The 11,509-nt window shown below is 37.9% G+C and overlaps 1 protein-coding gene across 1 annotated transcript in view; it reads right to left on the reverse strand.

Annotated features, from left to right (window-relative positions):
- The window catches only part of KLB (klotho beta), a 36,339-nt gene extending 29,984 nt beyond the window's left edge, over positions 1-6,355 (reverse strand). The window contains exon 1 of the mRNA XM_035005115.1: positions 5,397-6,355. Coding sequence (XP_034861006.1) covers positions 5,397-6,221 — 825 coding nt within the window. The 5' untranslated portion in view covers positions 6,222-6,355. The remainder of the gene's footprint in view (positions 1-5,396) is intronic.
- Positions 6,356-11,509: the final 5,154 nt, after the last annotated feature.

Raw genomic sequence — 11,509 nt, forward strand, 5'->3', positions numbered from 1 at the left:
GGGACTCGATCCCGGGACTCCAGGATCATGACCTGAGCCGAAGGCAGTCGCCCAACCAACTGAGCCACCCAGGCGCCCCCAAAGATGAAATTTTTTGTTTTAAATGTTACATATTTATTTTAAGGGTATTTGGTCTCACGTATTGTAGGAATAAAATTTCCTTCCAAAATAAACATTTTAAAGAAAAACATTTTAGTAAATAATGGTACACGTGGCGCTTGGATATGCAAACAAACCAAACCAAACCAAACCCAAACAAAAAAACCCAGCAAAAAAACCCCAACATGAAGTGATGCACAAAAAAGCAAACTTTGTGAAACGCGATGTTGTGGCATCAAAAATGGAAAAAAATTGCTTACATTTGTTTGAGTCCTTGAATTTTGATTTTTAAAAGGTACAAGCTTTCAGAAAGTACGCTTAGTGTTTTGTTCACAAATAACTCTATGAGAGAAGCCATTTGGGGCAGCTCTTACAAGTATTTCACAAATAATGCTGAGCTAGTAGGCCAGTCTTTATTCTCACTGTGTGAAAAGCCAAACTAGACATAAACTAATTTAGAGTTTATCTATGCAACTTACAGTTGTGGTGAAAATCTTGAGGCAATTTTCTAAAATTGAGGCAACTTTATTAGGTCCCTCATACTAGTTATATTTCGACGTCCTTGATCTTTATGCTTCATGTCTCCAGCCAGTTGTCTATTATAGGTTTATATCAGTGGTTTTCAGGAGAGGGAAAGGAGAGGAATTTTGCCTCCCACTTGCTGGGGACATTTGGCAACGTCTGGAGACAGTTTTGGTGTCATAAGCCTGGGGACAAGGGTGTTACTATCATCTAGCGCGGAGAGGCCAGGGATACAGCTAAACATTCCACAACGCACGGAACACCCCCCCACAAAAAAGAATGATTTGGCCCAAAGTGTCAATAGTACTGAAGTTGCAAAATACTGATACCATGTAAACAGTACATGTCTGCGAAAGATAAAAATTAAAAGCAATGGGCGCCTGGGTGGCTCAGTCGTTCAGCGCCTGCCTTCGGCTCAGGTCGTGATCCCAGGGTCCTGGGATCGAGCCCCACATCGGGCTCCCTGCTCGGTGGGAAGCCTGCTTCTCCCTCTCCCACTCCCCCTGCTTGTGTTCCCTCTCTCGCTGTGTCTCTCTCTGCCAAATAAATAAATAAAATCTTTAAAAAAATTAAAAGCAATGCAGTCAAAACTATCATGGAAGCTATTTTGTGGGGTAATAAACTGAATGACTTACCCCCTTACAAGCAAACTCATCTTCCCCAACCTCTGTGCATGTTTACTCAGAGGCTCTCAGATGTTCCCTTTTAAGGGGGGGGAACCTACAAATTTAAATTATCATGCATATTTATTGACTTAAAGATACAAAGAAAACAGACACCTTAATTGCCTTTACTAATGTGAAACCCTGGGGCTTTGCTGATCTGAAGACTGAGAGCAATAGGCCACACAGGCTGGAGTCTGCCTCTGGGATTTTAAAAACTGAATTTGAAAGAGAGAAATCTTTCCTCTACAAAAGACAGAATGATGCCAACCCCCAAGAAGAACAGGACATGAGAGATCCAGATAAAGGGCGACAGACAGTGTCCTCATTACTGGGCCCATTCATCCCTGTGATTCGGTTACTGAGCCAGGAAATTGTTCATTTTTGCCTAAGCCAACTTGAATTAGGCTTCTGTCACTCACAACCAAAAAGTCCGGACTAACATACCAGTGGATCAACATAGGCAATATTTCAAGAATCAGCAATAATGCAATGAAATGTGAATTTTGAACTTGAGATTGGTTCTTTGATTGCAAAATTGAAGATAGAAATCCTAAACTACTCACTCAACAAACACTTCTACCTAGCATGTACCTAATATTCTGTGCTCACTGCTGGAAACACAAAGACAAAGAATAGTCTCTCCTTTCAAGGAGCTCTCAGGCTACTTGGGGAGACAGAAGAGTTCCATACGGTATGAGTGCTATGGTAGAAGCAAACACATCTTATTATGGGACCCCTTAGGAGGGACACTAGCCCTACCAGGTTAAGAATAACTTAGAGGTGGTGACTGCCTAAACTGAGTCTTGAAGGACATGAGATGGGAAAAGTAGGGAGTACAAAGGGCATTCTCACTGGAGAGAATGATAGTGATGGCGAGGTAAAACCAAAACACTTCTAGTCATGCATTATAGTGGAGCATGGCGTGCAACGGGTTGGCATTAGTGATGGACACGGGAGAGTGGCCAGGAAGGAGGCTGGAATGGAGGCCAGGGGTTGTGGGTTGAGTATCTTGGTGAAAAATTAGCACTTTAGTCCCAAAAGCTTTGGAGAGCCATTTACTGGATTTTATGCAGAGCAGGAACATGATGCATGTTAGAAATAATCACTCTGTGGTAAAACAGAGATAATAATCGTGGGTACCTGGCAAGGTTGTTGTCAAAATTGCAGATAATATTTAAATCCATGATTACCATGCTTAGAGATGGCCAAGTTAAAAAATGTACTCTCTTTCTGTTCCAAATACCGCTCAAAACTCAGAGTGGAGCATCCATTAGTAGGTATGATTAGGGCAGTTTTGTTTTTTTTTTTCACCTGAGGCTTAGACTCAGTGTAAGGTAATCACCAAATCTGCAATAAAGTTGGGATTTAAATTCCAGGTCAGTCTCAGGACTGGCTAGGCCATTCAGGTTTCCTCCAAACCAGGACCCTGCCAGACGATACGGAGTTTTCCAGGTTATCCTGGAACTAGAAAGACCCCAATAGCCACTATGAAATCTTTTCAGTGTCTGAGGATTGGGGAATAAAGTGAATTGAGTTTTATATTAGTTTTTTTTAACTCAGTAAAATGTGTGAACTTGGACTAAAAACGAATCCTCAAGAATGCTGCTTCTGGGTCACAGGCGGCAAAATAAGGAAGAAATAACCTCATTGCAACATAAAATATCAAATTAATCTTTTCCATGTTAAAGGAAGAACAGAGAAGGAACAAGTGGGAAAAATGAGTTCATCTCAGGCTACCAAACCATTGCAAGATTTCTTTCTGGAGTTATACGTCCCTGGGCTAAGAAGCATATTTCACTTTCTGACTGATTTCAAGGGACCCCTTACACTCCTTATTTAGGTGAGTGATTTAGAAATTTTAAAGAGATAGAAGAAATTATTTGGGAAAGGCAATAATTAAAAACGTAATCCCTCAATTTAAAACAATACAATTTCTTTCACTATCAGAGAGTGCTAATTTTGTGTAAAAGGCAGAGTTTATCTCGAATTAGGAGAAAATGAAAAAACATCTGAAAATACAGCATTTTATACGCTAAGTTTGAAAGCAATGTCTATTTTTTAGTTACAACTTTTTCCTGTGTATTTTTTTTATCAGATAGCCAGTTTTCAAGGCTTTAAAATAACCACTAAAACATATTGTTCATGAAAATTCCAATTGTTAACATTTTTCCAGGTAATCAAAAACTTTTCAACAATTGAGAACATTTTTCTTTATAAGAAGGTTAAATAAACATATGTACATGTATTTGCTTATTTAACTTTAAGAAGACTATATAAAAGACCACCAACAGTAGCTTCCTCGAGGTTGAAACTGTCAGGTAGAGAGGGAGAGAGGAATTTCACTTTTTCACTTTATAGCCTCTGGTACAACCTGATGTTTCTCAATCTACACAAGCATGTAGTATGTATGAATGCATACATTTTAATAATTTAAAGAATTAGATAAAAGGAATACTTTTCTAACTTATATATGCATAATCTTCACAGTAAATAGCTATAAGTTTTCTCCCCTTTAAGGTCCTACTTGCCAAATCACAGTACACCCTCACGTTAATCATATGTTCTATAGACAACTCTAATCAAAGGTATGGAAATGACCTTGAAATCATAACGCAATCTGTTTACTGCAAAGGCAGATGTGACTGACCCATAGCACAACACACATGTATAATAGCCCAGAAAGTTCAAAAAGAAAAGAAGCGTGGAGATGGGTGGGTAGATAGTTTTGTATGTACAAATTTAGACACGGAGTAATTTTATGTTCCTATACATTTTTTCTACTTCTACACATTTCACATTCGATTATCAAAAATCAAATTACTCCTCCTAACACATTATGAAACACTACTAATAAAGTGTCTTCATTTTCAAAGCGTAACAGGTGTCCAGAGTAATTTATTTTCCCCAAGGAAACTATTTGACTCAAGAAGTTTAACCTGATTCTAGATATTAGCCTCAATGTGAAGTGAAGTCTCTTTAAAATCCCTGAAAAGGCGCCTGGGTGGCTCAGTTGGTTAAGCGACTGCCTTCGGCTCAGGTCATGATCCTGGAGTCCCTGGATCGAGTCCTGCATCGGGCTACCTGCTCAGCAGGAAGTCCGCTTCTCCTGCTCCCCCCTTTTGTGCTCTTTCTCTCTCTCACTCTCTCTATCAAATAAATAAATAAAATCTTGAAAAAAAATAAAATCCCTGAAAGACTGCTCTTTTAAAAACATTCTTAATAAAGACATTCGGTGTTTAATTATGTTGTCATTTATAAATTAATTCATTTAATCCCACTAAGCTTCCGTTTCCTTATCTTTAAAATGGGGATACTAATAGGACCTAGTTCATAAAGTTATGATGAGGATTAAATGTGATAATGCACACAGAATGCTTAATATAGTCTGTGGTACATAATAAGCATCCAACCAATATTTGCTATTATTTTGCTTACATTTTCACTATTGTTTTAGTAATTGTAACATCTTCCAACATTAACTCTAGCTCTTAAAACATACTGAGTACAGCATATTCTTCCCAGTTTTTATATTACTAATTTAATTTTAACTCTTGGAACAGCCTCATCTTTTCTGCCATGTAACACAGATAAAACCAACTGTGAAATACATTTATCTCAATTCATATATTTAATATGTATCAGTTAATTAACATGTCTTTAGCTTATTATTGCTAAGTATCACTAATAGCAATACTAACAACAAATGGTGATTAGAAAAGGTCATGCCATAAAAAAATTCTGAAATGGCTGCACATTGTCAGAAAAGGGTTTCAGCAATTAGATTTCTAAAGTACTGGTTTTTCACAGAATGAAAGTAAACTCATATTCTCACACTCTAATGTATACTTGTAGGTTTTAAGAGTTAAAATATTGTAAAAGCACAACCTTTAAGGAAAATAATTGGCTTAATACATTATCAAGAGCTTAGACAAATAAAACACGACCTGAAGGGTGAAATTTGAGGCTAGAACTTGTGAGTTAGACTACAATTAGTGGAGCTGATGTCAATAAAAAAGAATTATTTAAACACAAGATACATTTCTTAGTGTTTCTTTTGAACTCCTGCTCCTTACATTCTGGAGCTATTACAGGAAGCCAGCCGTACAATACCTTGATGAGGTTGTGTCCCACAGTGTAGACAGCTGCTAAGTCTCCCCTCTCTCCAGGCGCGTGCATACCTGTCCCGTACCCATGCCAAGCAATTAGATATGGATTGTGAATTGTAATCCAATATTTGACACGGTCCCCAAACATCTGGAAACAGTAGGTGGCATAGTCATTGAAGATATCTGTTATGGTTTCATTTTTCCACCCCCCATATTTTTCTTGTAGCGCCAGAGGCAAATCCCAATGGTATAAAGTCACCACAGGTTCAATGTTTCTAAATACTAAAGCATCGAGAAGAGTATTGTAGTACTGGAGACCTTTTGCGTTGGCAACTGCTGCTATCCCATCGGGGAAGAGCCTTGGCCAGGAAATTGAAAACTGATAAAAAGAAACTCTGATAAAATCCAGGGCTGATAAGTCTTTTTCCAGAAAAATGTAACTGTCACTGGAACTATTCGTGCTGTTGACATTTTGAAGGTGTGTTTGGATGAAATGATCCCATATAGAGGGTCCTTTTCCATCTGTCTTCCAATTCCCTTCCACTTGAAATGCTCCAGTCCCAACGCCCCAGAAAAAGTTTTTAGGAAAAGTGTCATAGAGAAATAGCTGACTTTCATTTACCGGACTAAAATGAGCAGTTTTAGACCATATAGCTCTTCCATCTCCAGATAATCCAGTTACAGCTCTTAGGAGAATAAATGCCGACAGGATGACAGATCTTTGCAGCCCGCAGTTGCACATTGTTTTCCTATAGTCTGTGTTTCTTTCATCGGTGCTGAGGAAAATCCATTCATTCCCTGGAGATCCAGCCGCACAGCCTGGCTTCATTTGGTACTAACTGCTCGCCTGTCTTATCATCGCTTCAGTAAAAGCTTGTGATTGTAAAGCTCTGTCAATGATTAGCTTGAACTGTGAGACTTAGGATGGGTCATGGGGAGCAGCGTAATTTGAGGGAGGTTTCCTTCCCTCTTACTATGGGAAAAGTGATATGAAAAACGCATCACCCATAGTAGTCTGCGTAACCAAAACGTAGATAAACAATGAATAAAAATGCCATATTCCCTCTGGAGCCTTGCATATGGACCCAAATCTTTTCTGAATGTTTGAATGTTACTGAATAAAGCTTATACCTTTTCTATGTTCCTAGTTTTTGAGTGGTGATTTTATTATTCACGTTTCAGGAGAAGCAAAACAAATAAGTAGCATTCCTATATGCTGATAATCTAGAATTAGAAAATACAATAAGGTGCTACATGTCCACAGAAATTATAACACATCTAAGAATAATCTTACCAAATGCTACCCATGTTAAGACAATTATAAAAATGTATTGATAAATTTAAGAGAAATGAATGAAGAAGTATATAGCACTTTCTGGGTGGAAACACTGAATATTTTCCCATTTAATTTATACATTTAAGTGCACTTTCAACCTAAATCCTCTCATCCCAAATTTGAGTCCAACAAAATTACTGTGAAGGTTCACTTGACAAATAGTCGATATTTACCAAAAAATAAAAAAGAAAAGAAAAAACCCTGAAAAAGAAAATAGTGAAGGCATAGACTACCTTTAGATATGAAAACATAAAAAAAAAAAAAAAAAAAGCACAACTTAGCATGATTCTGGAATAAGAATAAAGAGAAAGAAAATACTGTACAGAATCCATAGCCTCCAGACAACTTTATAAAAATTTAATCTTTTAAATATCTGAAGTATCCCATACTAATGAAACGCAGAGTGGTTAATAGTTTAGCCTCTGGAATCAGACTGCGTGGGTTTAAATACAGCTGTGTGACTAAGGACAAGTTGCTTAACCTTTCTGCACCCCAGTTTCCTGTTAAGTAAGAAAAGGCACAATACCGGCATCTACTGCGTGGATGACTGTGAGAATTAAGTGAGTTAATACATGTAAAGCACTTAGAAGAGACACTGACTGACTCATAATCAGTGCTCAACAAACATTCTTATTTCTATGTGAAAAGGAAGGATTATTCAGAAAGGGATGCTAAGATTTAGCATAAAAGATGCTATATTCTGGCTCCTGTCCACATCTTAAACTTCACTCCTCCTCAGTTAACTACATGTAGTATGCTTCCCTTCAACCATAACAAACCACATTGAGTAAATTGGACACACGTGGAGTGCTCGCATCCTGTGTCTTGATATCCGTGCTCTCTGCGTAGGATGTGTCCCCCCCCTTCATCTAGCTCAGGTCCATGTGTTCTTCAAAATGGGGCAGTATCGCCTCAAAAAAAAAAAAAAAAGACTTTCCGGCTTCCTAATTTGTTTTGAATTACTATTTATTTAAATTAAAAACATTTACAGTTTATTCATCCTCTTGTGAAACATCTGCACAATCAGTGTAGTCACTGCAGAATCTTTGCTCCTTCTGCATCTGATCCCCAGCACCAACATTGGCCTTGGCAGTCCCCCTGACTTTCTTCATTTTGTTTTTGCATTCCTTTCATTGCTTCCTTGACGTCTGCTTTTCTCATACCGGCCAAGTCTGTATCTGGGTTCATTTCTGGAGGTGTAATTCAATAAATCATAAATCAGGCTAAAGTCAGTTGTCTTCCCATCACCAAAATAGGCTCTGGATACAAATACAAAGATGATATCTGGTGTAGTCTTGTACATTTTGGCTAGTTTTTCCCCGAATTTCTGTCTTAGGTACTGTTGTATTCCCTGGGTGAAGTAGTCAGTCGGTCATGAACTTCCTGGTCTGGATAGTAACCATGTCGCTCATGATGGTGGTTGATCCTCAGGCAGCCAGAGAGGAAATCAGACAGTTTGATTTGATATAGATGTATCTCCTTGTTCCGTGTTCCCGTGGCAGCCCAAACTTTCTCTGTTACGACACTTACCACACAATAAATTTATTTGAAGATTTTATTTATTTATTTGACAGAGAGAGACACAGCGAGAGAGGGAACACAAGCAGGGGGAGTGGGAGAGGGAGAAGCGGGCTTCCCGCAGAGCAGGGAGCCCGATGCGGGGCTTGATCCCAGGACCCTGGGATCATGACCTGAGCCAAAGTCAGATGCTTTACGACTGAGCCACCTAGGTGCCCCTACAATAAATTTATCTATAACTCCTGTTTGACTTAAATTTCTCTCTCAGTCTCTCTTTTCTAAAAATAAGGGCCATGACTGGTCCCTATAGAATATGTGGGGCCTAGTAGTCACAAAAGTTGAATGAATGTGCCCATAGTATGTATACCTCTATCACTGCATTTATCACGTAATCCTGGAATTGTTTGTCTCCTCCACCAGCCTGTAAGAATGTCTCTTATCTAAATTTTTATCACCACTTATCCGAGTAAATGCTTAATCATTAAATGAATGAATGGAGTTGATGCAATTAATTCACTATAAAATATTTTTTCCAGATTTGTTGAGATATAATTGACATGTAATGTTGTATTAGTTTAGATGTACAGCATAATGATTTGATATATGTATGTATTGTGAACTGATTACTCAAAATAAAATTTTTAAATGTGATAATTTACACCCTCACAAATATATTTAATTAAAAAATATATAGCTACAGAAACCTAGGAGAAAAATGGAAGCAAATATTAAATTACATAAATATATAGTTTATATAATGATATTCATTTACTTATATATGAGCTTATATAAATAATTTAACTATAATTAAAATATATGGAAAAATTTGAAAGGCAAATAACAAACTTAGAAACTATTAGAGCAAATCTAGAAGGCAAACGGCCAACTTTTTATTATGTAAGTAACTCAGGCAAATCAATAAGAAAAACACTCTAAATTAGAGAAATGGCCAAACAACATGAATAAAAAATATGCAAAAGAGGAAGTGTAACTGTCTAGCTAAAGAAAAAAATTTAAATAACCAGCAATTAAAAAAAAAACACATATAAAAATAACTCTAAGAGTGCCTGGCTGGCTAGGTGGTAGAACATGCAACTCTTGATCTCGGACTTTGTAGGTTTGAGCCCCACTTTGGGTAGAGAGATTACTTAAAAATAAAATCTTAAAAAAAAAACCCATACTCCAAATATTTTCTCTTATTAAATTAGCAAGAATAAAAGTAAGTGATGAAAATTGCAGTTAATGAGATTGTAAGACATTGCTGATTAGAACATGAATCTGTACAATACTTAGGGAAAGCAATTTTCCAATATATAATTAACCTTAGATTTTTTCATGTCTTAATTCAGTGATATTAGAAATTTATCATAATAAATTATTCTAGGGGTGCCTGGGTGGCTCAGTCGTTGTGCATCTGCCTTTGGCTCGGGTCGGGATCGAGCTCCGCGTCGGGCTCCCTGCTCTGGCGGGAAGCCTGCTTCTCTCTCTCCCACTCCCCCCGCTTGTGTTTCCTCTCTCGCTGTGTCTCTCTTTGTCAAATGAATAAATAAAATCTTTAAAAAAAAATTATTCTAAATACATAAAATGCTGTAGGTGTAAATATTTTATAGCAGTGTTATTTATGACAGCAAAATTTTAAAATTATTTATTTATTTATTACTATTTTTAAAGATTTTCTTTATTTATTTGACAAAGAGCAGCACAAGTAGGGGGAGCGGCAGGCAGTGGGAGAGGGAGAAGCAGCTCCCCACTGAGCAGAAAGCCTGACACCATGGCTCAATCCCAGGACTCTGGGATCATGACCTGGGTCGAAGGCAGATGTTTAACCAACTGAGCAAGCCAGGCACCTCAAAATTTGAAATGATTTAAAGATTCATTAATAGGGGAATAATTACCGAAGGCATGGAATATCCATTTGCTAATACATCATAGAGTCATTAACATTTTCTTTTTTTTAATATTTATTTACTTATTTTATTTTATTTTTTTAAAGATTTTATTTATTTATTTGAGAGAGAGAGAATGAGAGACAGAGAGCATGAGAGGGAGGAGGGTCAGAGGGAGAAGCAGACTCCCTGCCGAGCAGGGAGCCCGATGCGGGACTCGATCCCGGGACTCCAGGATCATGACCTGAGCTGAAGGCAGTCGCTTAACCAACTGAGCCACCCAGGCGCCCCTATTTACTTATTTTAGAGAGAGAAAAAGAGAGGGAGAGAGACAACATGAGCAGACAGAGGGAGAGGGAGAGAAATCATCAAGCAGGCTCCTCATTGAGTGTGGTGCCCAGTGGGGGCTCGATCCCAAGACCTTGACATCATGACCTGAGTCAGATGCTTAAGTGACTGAGCCACCCAGGTGACCCTGTCCTAAACATTTTAATGTTACTAAATATTCTTTGAAAATGTAGGGGTGCCTGGGTGGCTCAGTCTGTTCAGTGTCTGCCTCTTGATTTTGGCTCAGGTCATGATCTCAGGGTGGTGAGATCAAGCCATGTGTTGGGCTCCACACTTAGCATGAAGTCTGCTTCTCTCTACCTCTCTCTCTTCCTCTGCCCCTACCCCCGTTTATGCTCTCTCTCTCTCTCTCTCTAAAATAAATAAATAAACCTAAAAAAAAATGTTTAGGATAAAAAACGAACTGGGGGCACCTGGGTGGCTCAGTTGTTGTGGAGCCCTGTGTCCAGCTCCAGGCTTAGCCCAGAGTCTGCTTGTTCTCCTCCCTTCCCCTCTCTTTTCCCCTCTGCCTCTCTGCACATACATGCATGCTCTCTCTCTCTGTCTCTGTCTCTCTCTCTCAAGTAAATTAAATAAATAAATAAATAAATAAAATATTTAAAAAAGAAAAAACTAACTGAAAAAAATCCAGATAATAAATAGAATAATCAGTATGATTATAATTATGTAATAAAAGCAATAACCAATATATAGAATTGTAAGAAAATACCCACATTTTGCTATATTGTGTTTGGATAGTGAACAATAGGTTATAGTTATTTTAATTTTTAGTAAAAAATTCTTTTTAACTCAATTTTTTTTTTTTTTAAGTAAGCTCTATGTCCAATGTGGGCTTGAACTCATGACCCTGAGATTAAGAGTCACATGATCTACCAACTAACCCAGACAGGTGCCCCTAATTAATTAATTATTTATTTATATTTTTACTTTTTGCCAAGATTTATTTATTTGAGAGGGAGGGAGAGAGAATACATGAGTGGGGGGAGGGGCAGAGGAAGAGAATTTCAAGCAGACTCCCCACTGAGCATG

Source organism: Mirounga leonina, unplaced genomic scaffold, assembly GCF_011800145.1.
Source record: "Mirounga leonina isolate KUSES-001 unplaced genomic scaffold, KU_Mleo_1.0 Mir_129, whole genome shotgun sequence".
NCBI classification, from domain to species: Eukaryota; Metazoa; Chordata; class Mammalia; order Carnivora; family Phocidae; genus Mirounga; species Mirounga leonina.